This window comes from Daktulosphaira vitifoliae, unplaced genomic scaffold (genome assembly GCF_025091365.1).
Source record: "Daktulosphaira vitifoliae isolate Bord-2020 unplaced genomic scaffold, ASM2509136v1 Scaffold_3, whole genome shotgun sequence".
Classification (NCBI taxonomy): Eukaryota; Metazoa; Arthropoda; class Insecta; order Hemiptera; family Phylloxeridae; genus Daktulosphaira; species Daktulosphaira vitifoliae.
Genome location: NW_026099574.1, coordinates 21,033,969 through 21,054,460, shown reverse-complemented (window position 1 = coordinate 21,054,460; position 20,492 = coordinate 21,033,969). Strand labels below are relative to the sequence as shown.

The 20,492-nt window shown below is 23.7% G+C and overlaps 1 protein-coding gene across 1 annotated transcript in view; it reads right to left on the bottom strand.

The window, feature by feature from the left end:
- Nucleotides 1-19,943, bottom strand: part of LOC126901008 (cAMP-specific 3',5'-cyclic phosphodiesterase) — a 323,154-nt gene extending 303,211 nt beyond the window's left edge. The window contains exons 1-2 of the mRNA XM_050677100.1: nucleotides 19,460-19,943; nucleotides 12,376-12,441 (exon numbers count right to left, since the gene is read on the bottom strand). Coding sequence (XP_050533057.1) covers nucleotides 12,376-12,396 — 21 coding nt within the window. The 5' untranslated portion in view covers nucleotides 12,397-12,441; nucleotides 19,460-19,943. The remainder of the gene's footprint in view (nucleotides 1-12,375; nucleotides 12,442-19,459) is intronic.
- Nucleotides 19,944-20,492: the final 549 nt, after the last annotated feature.

Genomic DNA, 20,492 nt, shown 5'->3' with positions numbered 1-20,492 from the left:
TTGGTATGAAAGTGTTTTACAAATTATTTAACATGCCTAGTATTTTTTACGTAAGCGAAAATAAAACAATTTTTTTCAAAAGAGTTTAAAATGTTTATATTTATATATATATATAATGTCATTTTATATATATTTCATTTTAAAATAGAATAGACTAATAAAATAATAATTTAAAATAGAATCATTTAAATTCTTTTTTAAGTGTGATTTTCATTTAATAACATGTATTGAAAAAATACTTAAGTCTATAAAATGAATTAAATTTTTTTATTTCAAATTTAATAAAATTACATTAAATTCGAATGTGTTCACCACATAAAAGCATTTAAAGATCTAAATTTTAGGGTAACAATAAAAAATAACTAGTAATTTTTGAGGTCCAATTAAAATTATTCATATATTCAATAAAAGATTCATAAAAAAATAAAAAAATGACTAACATAATTAAAATTTAATACATATGATGAAAAATCAAAATCATTTAAAAGAGTATATTATTATTATTTTAAAATCAAGAAACATTTAAATTTGATTTATATGGTTTTGAATATTTTTATTGGTGTTGTTTAACTATTTGCAATAGATACTATTTTGGTTTTTCTTGATCGGTATGTATCCCATTGAATATTTAAATCAAAGAAATTCCACATTCGACAGTCATTTTACTTTAAGATTTTGAACTTTTTTATAGTCATCAATGTGATTTGCATTTTCTTCCAAAGTACTTGGATATTTATTTAATAAATCTTAAGATATATCTAATGTTGTAAATCATTTTAGGACTTTATTAGTGATAAAATCGAACAATCAAATTGTTAGAACTGCATGAAACTCAACTTTATGTCGTAGTGAGTTGTCGGCTCCCTTTTTCTCCAATGACTTCACTATTTTCATTTTCATTTCAAAAGATACTTAGCTGAAAGCCCAATTAGATCACCTTTAAATTGGTTATATTAAAAATGTCTAATGAAACTTTTAGCAAACGCATCAACCAAAATTGCATGTGATTTCTTATATAAATCAAGCTCCTTTAATAGATTAAAATTTTTAAAAGAAGCTAATTCTCCACAGATAACAGTGTACTATAATTCTATATGAATTTGTCGGGCAAAGCTTGTAGTTTTCAACTAATAGTTTGAATATGATATAAATAAGTAGATTCTTATACTATAGATAAACTTAGCCATTCATCTAGATCTGTGCAAAGCATCAGATTCATGAATATTAACTTCCTTAGACGTGTTATTTTCTAAAAATAGATTAAAAAATAATAACGATTTGTGGCAATTGTCTCTAGGATAGAATTTTTTCAAATGCTCATTAACAATCTCGACGGAGAATTTATTCCATTTTCGTGTTTACTTTTTGATTTTAATTCAGCTATCTGAAAATCTTTGAAAAATCTTAGAGCACTTGAAACACCTATCTATATACTTATATTGTTAGTACCTATAGTACTAATATAATTTGTATATAGTATGTTTATATATATATATATATATATATATATATGTATGTATATTTGTAATAATTTAGTACCTATAGTACTAACAATATTTCTTAAAAACACTATAATTATACGTTGGATCAATTATTTATTAGTTTTGTTGAATTTGAGAATTTGAAGATCATTAAGTATAGACACAATCAATAAGTATTTTTACAATACTATGTTTATTATTAAATGTAAAGAATTTAATATCGTTATTCGTTCAAGATAAGAATGGTTGACATTATTTTTATTTGTGTAGTATTACGTAACAATAAAAGTTATTTTTAAAATTGTATTAATGCTTAATGTTCAATACTTTCAATACTACTTATTATTATATTAAGTTTTTAGTTTTGTTTAAATAATAGTGTAGTGAATAGCTTTTTTAGCTTCGATGCGAAGCTTAAAAGTTATTGGTTTTACTATGTGTTTTTTTTTTTGTGTCTGTTACCACTTTTTCTCAGCTCTCACCAAACAGATTTTTTTCAACGATACGTCAAAGATCACAAATCGTATCTAGTCGAAGACATTACCCTCAAAAATAGAAAGTTTTTCCTCGTTCCCCGCAAATGAGGGAAATCTCCAAAAAAATTACAAATTTAAAAATCACTAATTTTCGAAATTTTTTCAATTTTTTTTTCTTAAAATTGCCATTACTTTTTTAAAAATAAACAAATCAATATAATTTTTTTTTATAGATGTTTGATGTCTTTATCTATCATTTGGTATACTTTTTTTATAAATCCGACTCTTTATCTGCCCACAGGAGGGATTTAAAATGGACTTTATTTTGTCTTCATGGTGAAAATGGCTACCAAACGCTATTTTTGTGTGAAAATTCTTGATTTTATTTTTTACATTTTTAACTTTATAATGCTATAACTTATTGAAATGTGTATGGATCAACACAATTTTTTTATGGGAAATACTATTTTCTAATAATCTCTTTTTTATTCGACATACTTTATCTTAATCAGGATATTAATAAGGAACTAGCAGTTTATGAAGCTTTTGGAATAATCCACCAATTTTTTAAAATTAAACACTATCTAAAGATTTGCATCGAAGCATTTTTTTTTTATAGTGATTTTAATCACTGTCAGATATCATTATACTTGATCCAACTATGCCATGTCACCACTGTGCCGCGATCCCCCTGTGCTTGGTTTTTTATTTTTTATTTTACTTGTTTAAATATGCCACGAAACCAAGTTTATCTAGTAGGATCTATAAACTATAAAATTACTGGAAATAAATTGCCCTTTATAAAAAATTATTTAAGCGTGTTATATTGTAATTTAAGAGTAGTAAAATTGAATTTGCATGAAAGCGCAGCGCTTGTAGTAGACGAATGTCTAATATACTGAATAATAGCTCGTACACCCACACAAGATCCAGCTAATGTTGTAAGAAAATTTTAAAAATTATACAAAGAACTAAGAAATTTAGAAAAAAATAAAACAAAGATTAGTGACTTATATAGAAAAAGGGAGCAAAATTTTGTGGACCAAATGAAAAATTTAAGTGATATTGCTTAATGAAGATTCAAGAGGATATTGATTTTTTACGACTTCAGCAAACTTAAAGGCCGTCGCGGTTGTATGATCGGAGTAGATATGAATTTAGCACAATTAGAAAAGAGAAAACAAATAAAACACGAGAAAAAAAATCTATACCTCACTCAAAAACTTTATTAGTAGGTAATTAATTAAAACAAAGATATTCTTATGGCATATTTATCACTTATTTATAATTAAATATAGAAAAACATTCAAGTTCTTCATCTGATTCATCTTCTGAAGATATCGAAATGATTAGTGAAGAAGATAGCCATTTTTCACCAGAGCCTGATCCGTCAATAAGTAAGAGAGGCGGAAAAGAACTGAAGAAGAAACTGATCTAAAAAAAATTATCGATTGTATTAGATGATGTCCCCAATTTTCTTCAAAAGACCTACCAAAGTTAAAAACATTGAAGTAACATTTGTGAAGCCATTCAGCACTTGTCTTATTAAAAATAGTATAAAAATTCTCTTACTAACACTTATTAATTTCAATATACAAGAATTCATTTAAAATTAAAAACTAAAACTATTTAAATAATCTAACCATAATCTAATTTTAATTAAGTTACTCGTTAAACATGTACCGTGTACTACAGTATAAGTACTTTTAATAAATTAAGTTATTAGAATTACAAACCTACTAGACAAGACCAATATATTGTCAGACCATATGAAGAATTTTGAAATTAAAAATTAAGCATCGAAGTTAATTTTATATTTTTAAGAATAATAAGAAAAGAAAAAATTATGTTGTTAAATTTTAGTTTCATTGTTAAATTAAGCTACTACTAAATAGTAAAAAAAAGAAAATGTTTTTTCAAAATAATATTAAATATAGAAATAACTGTTGACTTAAAAAATAATTTAAGCTGTAACTGATGTCCGTTGAGTCGTTGACAGTTGATGTATAGCAAAATCTTGTAAAGTTATCACATAATCATGATTAACTGAGATGACCTTATACAAGACCGTTCCCCGTACCTTATAAACCGGGGAAAGATGATTTTTAAATGGAATGAAATTCAAAATACACGAATTCATTTAAAATAAAACACGCAAGAAAGAAGCTTGTAGTAAGATTAAATTAAGGGAATTTTTTTAAATAAAAAAAACAAATTAAGTTAATACTAGGCAAAAACCAAACGATCAAAAAACTTCGTCTATAAATTAAATAAAGAAAAAAGAAAATAATCAGACACTCCTAAAATATTATTACACCTACAACTTTTATAATAGAACTACAATGAACGTCTTTGGTACCTAATACTCAAAACATAAAATTTACACATTATCGGATAGCTATAGAAGATGGGTAAGATTCACCCGATGCCATAAATAAATTAAATTTACATTATATTAGCAATAACTCACAAAAAAATATTAATGAACAAGACTCGTAAGTTCATGCATTTGCATGTTTTTTTTCTTCTTAGGAAAACATGCTAAGCAACAAACCCATTTCATAACAATATTAATAAAAATATGAAGTTTTACAGTGCATATTTTGGGTTTAGGGTATATTTGGCATATAATTGGTTTTTGGAGTTATTAGTGCAAATTATTTCCTGTAAATTTAGGAAAATCTTATTTCAATAAAGGTAAAAAATAAATAAATTTTTAAATTATTTTTTTAAAAATATTTTTCTAATATGTTTACTATGTTACTAATATTGTTACTATGTTCTTAGTATTTTTGGAGTTTTTATTTGTTTATGATATTGGTTGGGTCTTAAAAGTTTTAAGCAGTTCACTGAGATTAATATTATCGCACAATCACCACCACCCTCCACTGAATCAAATATGTATATGGCTATCTATAAATTTATTTTCTCCACAACAATACATATTAGGGTACTATTCTTCTGATCAGGCCATAAACCATAATCATATTTCCAGCGTCGTTATATTGTTATTTTGTGGAGAATCGCGTCCATTTGTATTTTGTTTTGAGTTACATTATATACTAGTATTTGGACTGTTCACATTAAACAATACCAAAAGAAAAACTAACGAGCCCACCTCATTTGCAAAATTTTAATTCGGAATTTGGAAAAAATATATTTTTAACCGATAATTAAGTACTAATTTGTAAAGCTTGTGAAATAAATGTATCAAGTGAAAAACGTTTAAGTATAACTTAACAAATCACTTCAGACTAATAATAACGCGCAGTAAAAAATTTTCAAAAAAGTGAAGATAATACAAACATTTTGATTTAAAGCATATCTATGGCTTTTTATATTTTATGCATTTCTATGACTTCTTATATTTTATGCATTTCTATGACTTCTTATATTTTTAACACTTCTATGGCTTCTTATATTTTTAACACTTCTATGGATTCTTATATTTTATGCATTTCTATGGTTTCTTATAAATATAAGAAGCCATAGAAGTGTTAAAAATAAAAGAAGCCATAGAAATGCTTAAAATATAAGAAGCCATAGAAGTGTTAAAAATATAAGAAGTCATAGAAATGCATAAAATATAAAAAGCTTCTTATATTTTAATCAATTCTATGGCTTCTTATATTTATAAGAAACCATAGAAATGCATAAAATATAAGAATCCATAGAAATGCATAAAATATAAGAATCCATAGAAATGCATAAAATATAAGAAGCCATAGAAAAGCATAAAGTATAAGAAGTCATAGAAGTGTTAAAAATATAAGAAGCCATAGAAATGCTTAAAATATAAGAAGCCATAGAATTGATTAAAATATAAGAAGCTTTTTATATTTTATGCATTTCTATGACTTCTTATATTTTTAACACTTCTATGGCTTCTTATATTTTAAGCATTTCTATGGCTTCTTATATTTTTAACACTTCTATGGCTTCTTATATTTATAAGAAACCATAGAAATGCATAAAATATAAGAATCCATAGAAATGCATAAAATATAAGAAGCCATAGAAATGCTTAAAATATAAGAAGCCATAGAATTGATTAAAATATAAGAAGCTTTTTATATTTTATGCATTTCTATGACTTCTTATATTTTTAACACTTCTATGGCTTCTTATATTTATAAGAAACCATAGAAATGCATAAAATATAAGAAGCCATAGAAGTGTTAAAAATATAAGAATCCATAGAAGTGTTAAAAATATAAGAAGTCATAGAAAAGCATAAAGTATAAGAAGTCATAGAATTGATTAAAATATAAGAAGCTTTTTATAATTTATGCATTTCTATTTCTAAAAATTATATTCAAAAATTAAATTTCATTAAACATTGTTATAAAAATCAGACTTCAGTATTCCAACCAAATCAAATAATATTAATGTCAAAAAATTTAGATAATGGCCATATCTCATAACGATAATCAAATATTTTCAAATTACTTTAATTATGAAAAAATATGTTACAAAGCTTTATAATTATATATTGGTTATATTAAATAGATAAAATTTCTCTTTATTGAATAACAGTATTATAGTTTCAGTGTTTTGGTATTAAATAATAAAAAAAAGATCATAAGTGCTTTTTATATTTTATTTATTACTCTGTCATAGCTGAAAACAAATTTTCTGTCTTCCTAAAATATAATTTAAACTTTTATAAAATAGGATAATAGATAAAACATTATCTTCTTCATCACTATCTATAATATAGATTTGAATTTTTTTCTTTGAGCTCAAAAATTTCAGCCTATTTTAATTTCTTCTGAAATTTCTGACTCTTAATCTCCTCATACCGTACTTTATTCGTGTTTTGTTAAAAATAGGAATAATTACAATGATATAATAATAAAAAACCTAGTCTAAGACTAGAATTTTGTCATAAATGTCATTTTAAGTCTTATCTTAATATTATATTCCATAATATATGTTAATACAAAATATTTCAACAAGATTATCACGAACTGTTTCTAATATCAAATAATATACATTTTATTACAAAGTGACAAAAATTCAAATATTTTTTCGATTATCGCGATATTTTGAGAATAATCGATATCGTGAGAAAAACGAAAAAAGTCAGCGATATCGATATTGAATCGAAATAACAATATCGTTGACGAACCCAAACAGATAGTGTTTAAGTTTTACAAAAAAACTGTTGAATTATTCCAAAAACCTCAAGAGCTCTTATTTTTTTATTTATATTTTGATAATAAGTTTTATGAATAAATAGTCATTATAGTAATTCATATCAGTACGACATTGATATTGATTAATTTAATACTAAAATTATCACGAAGCAATTATAAAATTTTCAAGTTGATATACACATAGTAATTCTTTTAATATTAGCAACTCAATTACTCTTAAAGTATTAAATATATTAAGAAAATTTTCTTTAATATTTTTTAATTTTATATATTTATTATAATTAAGTTGTTTTTAATTCATACCTTATACTTTATAAGGGTGTCAACTGTTTTAATGGAAACATACGATGTACAATAATCTCGTACATAATTAACTAGCTAATAAAATAAAAAATGATATAATTAAGATAATTGCTAGTCTAACATTTGACCCATTATATTGGAAGTTATTATTATTTTATAATATAGAGTGGAGGAAGAGTACAGCAAAGTAATGTGTAGTGATAAAAATAACATAACCCAGACACTACCTCCACTCTATATTATAAAATAATTATAACTTCCAAAATAATGGTCGAAAGTTGTCATTGACCAGTCATTTTCTTAATAAGAATATGTTTTATTTTATATGCTAGTTAAATACATATTGTGCATTAAAAAAAAATAAAGTTGATACTATAATAAGGTATGATAAGCTATAATAAGGTATAAGGAATGATACAATAAGTAATTAATAACTTTAAAATCGAAAAGTATATAAAACTAAAAAACATCAAGTATAATTTTCTTGAAATAATTATTATTTTAAGAGAACTCTTTCTGAAAATATGTATAACTGACACTTAAATTATTTTTTGTAAAAGGTGGGTTAAATGGATAATTACTGCCTCCCTCCTAAAGATCTATACTATTTGACTTAAAATATAAATTAATTAGTTTTTAAAAAATTGATACAAAAAAATCTATTTTCATTCGTTAATTTTTTCAAAAATCTATAACAGTATTAAGAGAACAAAGTTTAAAAAATATCATAATTTGCCGATTTAAAAAAAAATCGTAAATTTTGGAGTATTTCCCCTGTATACATGGATTGAGAAAAACTTTTTATATTTTTGAATTCAATATCATCAACTAGATACGATTTGAGATTTTTTGACGTGCTGTTGAAAAATTCGGTTTGGTTAAAACTGAGAAAAAGTGTAGATAAACACACAAAAAAAAGAAAAACATTATAGTAAAATTAATACTTCCTCAGCTTCACATTAATGATATTATGATATTTATAATTATTTTATTTTACATTTTTTAGTAAACCATTGTCAGTACAAACAAATGAAAATACTATTTTAGATAATAAAATATTTACACTATCCATAATTAAGATATTTTTTATATTAAATTAATATTGATTTTAAAGCAATTATTTTTAAAATTTACTAATACAGTCCCATTGTATAACTAAAATATATGTTCAGTTTTTCAGACATAAATAATATAATAAATCTATTTAGAACTTTTTAAGTAATATCTTTTCTCAAAACGCCTTTTAACTATTTTAACGGATTTGTTGAATAGTAGAGAAACTATTTTTTTATAAGTACAGAGTTTTCATTCTTAATAAATGAGAATCTAAGATTGCTTTTGAAGATTTCATAACCGCCAATATGTCACTCTAAGTAGGTTTAACTCAAGACGCAATAGTGGGTAATTAGTTTTTTTAAGAATATTTTCTTGTGGTAAAAAGTAAAAATATTATATATTTGCAAATTGTCAAATACAAAATGAAGATGAGTTATTATAAACAACACAAAACAACAAGAAACTAGTATTAAAACTATGTTTTTTTCTGTGTAACAGCTGATATTGAATTTCTTGTAGTAAAAAAAAAAAATACTAAAAGTATGGTACCTCCAACTTTTGTATATCAATAAAAAGTTTTATCCAATATTTTCAATTTCGTTTTTTCACTATTAATATACAGTTTTATTTAAAAAGTAAAAGTAATCGATTTTATAGAATTAATTTAATTATAATTATATTTTGTATAAAATGAAATACTTTTAATAAAACTTACAAACATGAAGTTATTTATTTATAGTTAGCTTTATTGTAAATTACTATTGATATTCTTTAAAAATATCCTTATACGTCCATTACTAAATATTATGACATTTTTATTAAATTGAAACAATATCTATAATTTAATAGACATTATGAACGTCAACTGAAACATTATTTGCTGAAATTACATAAATGGAACCCTTCCACAATACAGAAAAAGATTTTCACCTTTAATTTTGATGCAGACGACCACTGCCTAGAACGTATGTAAATAGAAATAAAGTGAATATGCTACAAGTAAGAAGAAAACCATTTACATTAAATAAACCAAAGAACCTTTTTGATACTCATGTAATATTATTAAACTTTGACGTCGAGACATTATAATGTTAAGTAAGTATGTAGTAAAAGGTTAAGTCATGCTTTATATAACATGCACAGTAGGTCAAATTTTATATCCCGGGAATATTTTAGATACATTATAGAATAGTTAAAATACCTCAGGTCACTAAAACATCATTTTTTTCTATCTAATTTAATTAAATTAAACAAGTAAGTTACTAATTTATAAAAGTAAAATTTCATGTTACGATCAACTATATGCCAGCAGGACGCATTAATAAAAGGCCCTTATCGCCTACTGTAAATTTTAGCTTTGAGTATAGTTGTACATTACGATACGTGAAACTGTTTGGTGTGTTGCCCAATCTATAGCGATAAATTATTTTTTTGATAATTAGTTCATTTGATTATGTATATATATGTTTTATATTGATAATGATATAAAACAGTTGTAATTTTATCATAGCAGAACGTTTGAATTGAAATTTAAATATATTTGATTAAGGTAACAATTTATATAATTCAAAATATTTAAGTAATAAATATTAAAAAGGGATGAGTTCTAAAAATAGAATAAATAACTACTCAATAAAGGTGATTCCTACATACCAGGTATTTAATATATACATAATACTTTACTCCTAAATTTTTTTTTATTTAAAAATTATTTTGACCTTTAATTAATAATAAAGATCAAAAAGGTCTATGAAAATAATGTTATAAACATTTATAAATAATACAACGAAAATAGCATTTTATACATAATTAAAATTTTTAGATATTTCCGAAACAATCAGGTGAGAAACCAAAAATTGAGTCTCTAGATTTTAGTTTTTTTTTTTAATATATTCCAATAAAAAAATTTTTTTTAACAGTTCTACTGGCCAATAAGGATGGCCAATCGTTTAATTTAAAATTTTTAATTTGACGACAAACTTAATAAAATATTTATAAAATATGTTAAACAAAATTATTATTAATGAGTCAGGAAATTTTATAATTACTATTTATAATAAATTTATCAGTAAAGCTCAATATTTTTTTACATTTTTATCGTAATAAATCACATAAATAGAAATCATAGTAATAATTTCTAAGTAATTTTTGGTATTTAAAAAGAGTCTATAATTGAAATATTCAGAACTTAATTAATTTTAATGATTTACTTTAACTAAAAAGACCAATCAAAAAGTTGTTAAAAAGATCTACTCAATTGAGCGTATTATAAAATTTGATTATAGTTGTAAAAATCCATTGTTAAATTCTGGTGAAACTAAAAACCATTTTTTTTAGATATTTTATTTATTTTTTAGATCATTTTGTATACAGAAACAAAATTTATTCCCACTAGGGGTTCGAACCTCATACCCCAAGCGTGAAAAACACAAGTATTACTGACTCGGCACCATACGTCGCATTTTTGGGTAGATAAAAATGACAATTCAAGTTAATTCAAATTTCAAAGTTATTTTTCTCGACTTAAGAGAAGCAAAAAAATTTAAATAAGTTAAATTTTCTATGCTATGTCAATTATGTTCATATAATTTATACGAGAATCAATGTACTCCTCTTGTAAGGTATTTTAAAATAAAATACAAAATCCAGAATTTTAACAAAAACATAGCATTCTTTTGAATACAATATCCATTTTTACCATGAAGACAAACTATATGTCGAAATTTTTTTTTTTTTCATAGCAAAGTATTTTACATAATCTGTAATTTAAGGTATGTATAAAAGTGTCAGTATTTCCAGAACATTTTCAAGAGTTAAGTTGAAAAATTTAACTTTGTGTAAAAGTTGCTTTTTTGAATCTCCTCTGTGTTTAGATAAATGGTCAGATTTTCTAAAAATGTATACCAAATAAGAGGGCAATACTTAAGGTTACAATACAAAAAATATTTTTTTGCTTTGGCATTTTAAATTAAGTTATGATACGTTTAAGTATCAAAATATTAACACTTTAAACAGTGATTTTTACATAAATATTACATTTTTGTTTAATAAGGAGGGCATTTCCCCATAGTCAAAAGGTGTAGGGACAACTTTTTTTTTTTAACTTATTGAATTTATCATAAGCTGTAAATTGACATATATTTAAAGCATATATTTAAACATATATTTAAAATACTCCGATTTTGGAAACATTTTCAAAATTTAAGTTCAAAAAGTTCTATTTATTACTCTTATTTTTAAAGATTTAAATCCCCCTGTATGAAGGAAAATAGACTGATTTTAATAAAAAGTATGTCAAATAAAAGAAGTAAATATAAAGTATTTATGAAAAAAAATTGTATTGATCTATAGATTTTTAAAAAATTTACAGTAATTTAAAGATGAAAAAATAAAATATGACATCGTAGATTTTAACACCGAAATTGCATGTTTTTTAACTACAATTTTAAAAATTGAAATTTTTTGAGGGATTTTCATCATTTACGGAGAACGAGGGCAAAATTTTCAATTTTTGAGGGTAATTTCTTCAACTAAATACGATTTGTGATCTTTGACATACTGTCGAGAAAAATCGGTTAATGAGAGCAAAGATAAAGTAGTGATAGACATAAAAAAATAAAAATAAACACATCATGTTAAAATTAATAACTTTTCAACTTCGCATCGAGGCTAATAAAGTGAATACCCCTATAGAACATATAAAAAGAACAATATATTTAATAACAAGCAAATGAAGGTACATAAGATGGGTACACGGAAAAAACAAGTATGTATACAACAGTATGTAAACTGAGAAAATCAAATTTTAAATTTAAAAACGCCATAATACTTCAGTTTTTGGACTAGTACAGCGGCTTAAAAAATAAAATCACATAAAACTTAGAAATAATTATGACTTACGTTCGAACTGCTTGGCTGCATCAAATTTCCTATGGTTGTGGTATTTATTTTAAACTTATACAATATCTGCAAAATAAAATTAAAACTTTTATGAAAAACTACTATAAATTAATAATTTTTTGTTATTAACCTATGAACACTTAAATTTAACCAAAAAAATGTATAAGTGGAAATTTGCCACTAAATTAAAAAAATTATTTCTTAAATTTGTTTAGTATTTTTACTAAAATAAATTAATATAACTAGATATTTCAACACATAAAGAAATTAAATACCAATTTAAACACGATTAAACAAATTTCATTAAAATTATTCTAATAATATTAAAAATTATATTTTATACAAGTATAATAGATGTTAGATTAATTTAAATGACTTTAAGTTAGTGTAAAATGTAAACTGAATGATATGAACAAATTTAATTATGCAGTTTAAAAGATTCTTAGTCTCTAAAAAAAACTAATACTTCTTAAATGCATTGTATGATAAAATTTTTATGAATACATATCATTGAAATACCTCTGCTTTTGGTTAATATATTAATATAAAAGTAAATTAATGTCGAACTATTAACACCGGCAATTTTTTTCAAAATCGTAAAATTTCAAATCGCATAAATTAATTGTTTTTATAAATTATCATATAACTTTTTAGTATTAAGGACATTATAATTGAATAATTTAATAAACTAATACTACAGATCTTGTTTTATTGGCCTATAAAAGTTAAATGTCAGTGCTGTTAAATATTTTGTACCAAAAAAAATGTAAAATTATTTGTAAAATAATCCTAGCTAAACCATTCAAACATCTAATTTTACAAAAACAAATTTTGTATCTAAAAGCAAGTGAAATAACAATTTACTTAAAATATTACTCAATTATATAAATTTTCTTTTAAAATTTTTTTATCTTTATAAATTTTGCAAAAAATTTAAAAAATATAAATAATTATTTTTTGTGTAAAAGATTTTTCAATGTTTCGTATAATTTTGTTATCATAATAATATAATCATCATTACATCCACAGATTTTTTATGAAAATTGAATATAAATAAAATTGATTTGAGACCGAATTCAAATCTTAAATAATATCATCAACTGACATTATCTTTTTCTACTCAACAATGTTTTTTATAGTCTATCAACTTTTCTTTAGTAGTTTCATTGAATATATGATTATTAATAATCTTAATATTATTAAGCCATCATCTATTTTATTATAAATTGTTTCAATTATAATTTAAAAAGTATTATTATAACTACAACTAAAAAAATACAATGAGTAAGACAAAAAGAGTATATTAAAACAGTACAAGTTATGCTAGTGATGAACAAATTGATTTTATCTTATATTTAAGTGACTAAAGTTTGCTTTTGATAAGATAACATTTAAAATGCACGGTGTTATTGAAAATTTCAATGAAAAATAATAACTTCTCATTGATATTTATCTTAAATAAAATTTTAAGGGTAAAATAAAAATTATATAGATTTTTGTACATAATGTTCATCTCTTGTCTTGACCAATAGATTGGATTTACTTTTATCTAATATAGTTTTATGTACCGAAAACATAAATAAATTATTAATTATAAAACTAACCATCCAAACGACTGATACATTAGTATAAACTAGGATAAACCGAATTGAGTCAATATAATTTTGATTGAATTAATTTTTATATTGTAAAGAAATTAAATGATAAACTTAAAATAGTTCCAAGCTTAGTATATATATATATATTTTTTTTTTTTTCAAAACTTTAAATTTAATTTTTTATGGAGTTTTTTATACTCAACATAAAATACTCAAGTCCTAGATAAATTATCATTATAATACTTAAATGATTAAAATCTAACTAAGCGAATTAAATTGTTCAAAGTTCAAAACAACCTTTGTGGATGATTAAGAAGTAAACAATTCACCTAAATCTCAAAGATATAACAAACTTACAAATTGTAACAAAATAGGTGAGATCAACAAAAACCACAACTAACTGATTTCTATAATCTTGGAAACTCAGTGCATATTTATTCCCCTTCCAATTACATACTTAAATTGGATTTTTTTATAGTTTTTTATCGTATGTTTATAAAATAAATAAATCACAAGACTCTCTTTCTTAAATTTAGTCGATGAAGAAATAATTTAAACGTGAAAAATTATGCTCGAACGAGAGTTGAAATAAAAAAACTTAATATTTACATAAATATCATAAAAGACAGAAAAAACATTTATTATCACTGACGAGAAAAAGTATAAATTATTTTTATTCGTATTATTTTTCATTTGATTGAAGAACAACTTAACGTTCATTTTTGAAAAATAATTCCATGAGCATATATTTAAAAGTTATTACTATACTTTATTGGTTTTTACACTTCAAATTTCCAAATAAACTCAACCCAACTGTCCTCTACTCTGTATATCAAATACTACTAACTACAAACGAAACTATAAAAACGTCATTGTTAGTGCTCTTGATTATAAAAATTCAAAATATCTGTCTTAACTCGACCTGTAAGATGTTCTAATTAGCTTTAAGAAGAGCGACACAAATTTTGCACGCATAATGAAGTTAGCATTGTAGGTTGTTATGTTATTTAAAGGATTTGAATACGTGATTTAAACTAAATTGATTTGTTTGGTTAAGAGGTACACAAGTTGTAAGCAATATAAGCATAAGCGTGTAAATAATAAAATCCAACGGATTATTATTTAGGAACATTTCATAGTTTTTTATCTCAAAAATAAGTGGAATAAAGGTTTGGCACATTCATTATTTTTACATTTTTAACATAAATAATAAACATGTATAGTCTTTGTATAGTTCAGCTACCTATGTAATGACTTTTTATAAATTAAATTTTTCTATAGATTGCTCCCCTTAAGTAAAAATGTTACAAAAAAAGTGTTTCTACAAAAACACAGGCGAAGAATTCTTTTTTATTTTTTAGGTGGTTGGAAGGGAAGATGATGAGTATTATATACAAATTACCGACTGGGAAATGGACAATATTTCGTTTAAATATTGATTTAAGTATTTGTAAAGGAATTAAATTGAAATAACTTTTTATAATTACGTTCTTATATATATATATATATTTAATTCAACAATGATCTCTAAAAATAAATTTATATATTATGTAAACGTATCATTTTCAGTTAAAAGAATTATTAATAAGGCACGGAATTATATTTATATTTATAAATTTTGTTAAATTATTCCAAACACACCATCAACCTATATATATTCTAATTAATTTCCTTTAGAGCTTAGTAATATGTTTTTATCAAAGTTATAGTATCGGGGGTCAACACCCCTAAATTTTAACTTACAATAAAGTTGAATAAATTTAAAGCATTAAACAAAATTTATAAATGCCTAAAATTCAGCGCCCTAATTATTAAATATCAATTATTAAAGTATACTTATTATATAAAGTTATCATAAAAAGATACATTTTTTAAAACTTTTTTTTCTTAAATAATCATAAACTTAGACGTACGTTTCAAAGCAACTGAATAAAATTACATTAGATAACGCTCATTAGTTTCGCTCAATCATATTATCATAGAATTTAATCTAAATTTTCAAAATGTTCTTTTGTTGATTCGTATTACTAAAACAAGTTAAAACAGTAATAAAAATATATCCATTACTGTCACATGTATTGTTATTATATATGATTTATTTTAAATTATTAAAACAATATTTTTTTATTACATTCTATAATAGGATATTTTAAACATATTGTGAAAAATTATTATAGTTTAACAATATTTTACATATTCTTACTCAAATATAGCTTTTTTGATAGCTATCAGTATAAATGAGCGCAACTTAAATTAATAAACGAATCTGATATTTTAATTATAATGCCCAATAAACGTTTACTGTTTAATTATAATAATTTGGACTAGCTTATAAAGTATGTTTCAATAGTTTCTTTGATTTTTTTTAGATCAACCTTTATTAAACAAAAAAAAATATTTAGAAGAATTTTTTCGCATATAATTTTGTTATTATTGTACTAATAATGTATAGATTGTACAATGATAAATCAAATAAGAAACCTAGCACAGTGAGTACGTGGCATAGTTGAGACAAGTATAGATGATATCTGACAGTGATTAAAATCAATATCATAAAAAACGATTCGATACAAATCTGTTGATAGTGTTTAATTTTAAAAAATTGATGGATTATTCCAAAAGCTATAAGATCTTTTCTTTTATGTGAACTTTTTTCAAAAAGTTATAGCGTTATAAAGTTAAAAATATAAAAAAGAATTTTTTTACAAAAATCGTATTTTTTTATTAATTTTGATGTCCGTTTTCACCTTGAAGTTAAAATAAAGTCAGAAATTTTTTTTTTCTATAATAAAGTATATTACATAAGCTTTAATTTAAGGTATATATAAAAGTGTCAATATTTCCAGAACACTTTCAAAAGTTAATTTTTCATGAAAAGTTGTCATTTTGAATACCCCCTGTAGGCAGGTAAAGGGTCAGATTTATAAAAAAAATATATCAAATAATAGGTAAAGACATCGTGCATTTATAAAAAAAAAATTATATTTATTTGATTATTTTTGTAAAAGTTATGGCAGTTTTAAGAAAAAAAAATGGAAAAAAATGTCGAAATTTAGCGATTTTTAAATTTGTAATTTTTTTTGAGATTTCGCCTATTTGCAGGGAACGAGAGAAATTTTTTCAGTTTTTGAGGGTAATGTCTTCGACTAGATACGATTTGTGATATTTTGACGTATCGTTGAAAGAAATCGGTTCGGTGAGAGCTGAGAAAAAGTGGTAACAGACACAAAAAAATAAAAAATAATATAAAAAAAACACATCATAGTAAAATTAATACCTTCTCAGTTTCGAATGGAAGCTAAAAGAAAAATAAATTGTTTGATATGGCATAAATTGTAATAAAAATGATGATCAATTACACAATACAATATAGATATATTTACGTTATAGTGTTAACTGCTATTTTCAAGATTCAAAATTATGTTTCTTGTCAACAAAGACTGCGAATTTTGTAAGCGCATTATATTTCTATGCTCTTAATGTCGAAAGGTTTTATAAATTATATTATCTTCTTTATATATTTTTTACATTAAGCATGAGTTATGTATCTAGTTCGAATTCAATTTAGCAAATATTACTATAAGAAAACTGTTTCCGAGAATTGTTTGTTTTATTAAATAAAATAAAGTACTTTTAAAGTAAAAGTAAATAAAGTGAATTTTACAATAATTATTATATTTTGCATATTATCTATGCTACTTAAAATAAATATATAATTTACACGCGTAACTAAAGAAAAAATAATAATTTGATACTATTGAAACTAATATTTCATTTGCTATACTATACTATAAACTTTTAACGTCTTCTTTGGTAAACTATAATTGTGTTAGAGAGTACAGAAGAACTTACATAGTCCAGTGCAACGAAATCACACTCTAGTACCTATGCACTGAAACAGAAAGCATTCTGACTGAACTAAATAAGTCCAGTAATTTTATATTTGAAATTTAATTAAAAATATATTTGTTATCTGATTAAATCTCTGAAATCTATCTAAATTACGCCGATGAATAAATATTGGGCCGTGGTGTGGCGCACACATGTTAATCATTCAGTTGCTACTTTAGCGCTGATGTTCATTTGTATTATTTGCTATAGGTTCCCGGATGGGTGATCGTATAACAACTGTAATAATGGCGCACATCTTGCCCCTCGATCATAATAAGGTCGTGTCAGGTCGATATTCGTATAAAAACCCTATCCAAATGTACAAGGTAGAGCCGATCCCAAATAGTTTGGATAAATATAATAGTGATGATCTATGATAATTTAAACAATTAATTTCAAGATACTACGGTCTATATTTTTAAGTATCATTTTTTTTATTTAGTTTTGAATTCTAATTTATTATTCTTCAATTAAATTTACTTATCTTTAATTATGCATACTTTGTCTTTGGACAATCAACTACTTAACCATATAAACAAAAAAATAATCCTTGAAATCCATTGAAAATAAAAAACCAAGTACCTGATAAAAATATTTTAAAATGAATTGAGTAAAATATGTATCTATTGAAATAAAAATATACTGCCAAAACTACCGTTTTTCATTAAGTGATCAAAAATCTTGAGAACTTATCTTTAATAATTAAATTGATAGTCGTTTCTTTGTTTATCATAAGCCAAAAATAACATGAAATTGTAAAAAAATACATATGAATAATTAATTCAATTTTAAGTATGAAAATATAATACAACATCTAATATCGAATATTATATATATTACTTATTTATAATTAAAATATTTTTATGATTTTATATAAAGCAAAAATACACTATGAAACTTTTACATAAAAATAAATATTTAAAAAGCTTAACAAGAGTAAACTTTACTGATAAAAGTAACATGAAATTTAATACGTTTGGATAAAGTTAAACAGCTAACAACCTATTGATTATAGTTACTACTTGATAAACTATAATATTGATACATAAAATGAAGAAAAATACAATTTTTTCTTCTCATTAGATCTCACTAAAAGAGAACTAAACTAATTCTCTGCTTAACAATATGAGCGTTTTGACCTCGGGAGTTTTCAGTTTTTAAACTAATGCAAATGAAATTCTAACAAGGTTGAGTTTATAAAAGGTAAAAAAAAAAATTAGTCTATATTGAAATCATAAAATCGTCTCATTGTACTTCCCATTATTGTCCCTTCTATTTTAGTGAGCAATGATTGCAATATTTTGCAACTGTTGTACTACCAATGATGCTGGTACATTAATAATTCAAGTTCAAAGAGATAACAAATGACAGAAACGATTAAAAAATAAAACAAATACCAGAATGATCAAAGTAAAAACCTGAAATACACAAAAAGTATTTCTTAATTAAAATACTTTCATTCCACTTTTAGTTGTACTGATAACTTTTTTTAAATTATTTCATTCAAACCATTTTACAGAAAAAAGGATTTTTTTGTTCATTTTTAAACTTTCTCCTTGTAAAGTGTTTAACTGGTCGGTTTTAATTTTACTTACATAAATAATGTTACTGTTTTTTACATAAAGCTGTCCCGATGGCTATGAAATAATTGCCAGTGATGAAAGTATGAAATGAGTATAGTTAGTATATCGTATAGTTCAACTATCAAGCACGTTTAATAACCGAATCACTAGCAAAATAAATGTCTACATTTTTATATTCGCCGTTTTATTTAATACTGTTTTGTTAATGCCGCACTATTGTATATTTTTTACTACGCGATGAATACGATGATCGCAGTGACTATAAAGTATCAACGTTATTGTTACACCTCACTGGTTTTTATTTCACAGTATATTTATACGTAACGAATGGAACGATTTACTTGATTAAATATCGTTGTTGGAACACGTGTTCAGCCATTTCAGTGTAAATAAAGAACAATAATTATTTTATTATGCGATGACGTTCAGTGAGCCTATCAAAATATTATTTCACAAAAACAAATAGTATTGTGCAAATATGTTCGACGGAGGAGAGAAACGTACGCGACAACAGTACACCGACATGAACGGAGCGCGAACACTGACTTCCGGACAAAAAGAACCGGCGCCCTTTAAAACAACCGGAAAGTTCGCGTTGACACGCTGCCACCCACTAATGGTTAGCTCAAGAAGCTTTTGCCTTAGACTTCTCATTTCACAGTGTCTCGTCACATTATATTCCGCACACATACCGAAAATGACAGTAAAATCTAAGTCAGCATCTGAAATGCATTTAAATTTTACGCCAAAAATAACCATAAATATATTTAATATGAAGAAATCAAAGATTTCGTCGATCAAAACTAATCTATTTTATAAAATGGATTTCCATAAAACACGTATAAAATAATCCATATCTTTGACAAATTATTCAATTTAAAAGCAAAAAAAAAAGTAAAAAATACGGATACTTGTCAACACTTTATTTTGAATAATTGAAAGTACTAATAATGATAAAATAATTAAACAACTATAATTATTGAATATTATAACCCACTATAAATAAACTCTTTTTTAATTAACTACTTTGTTGATCTATAAACTA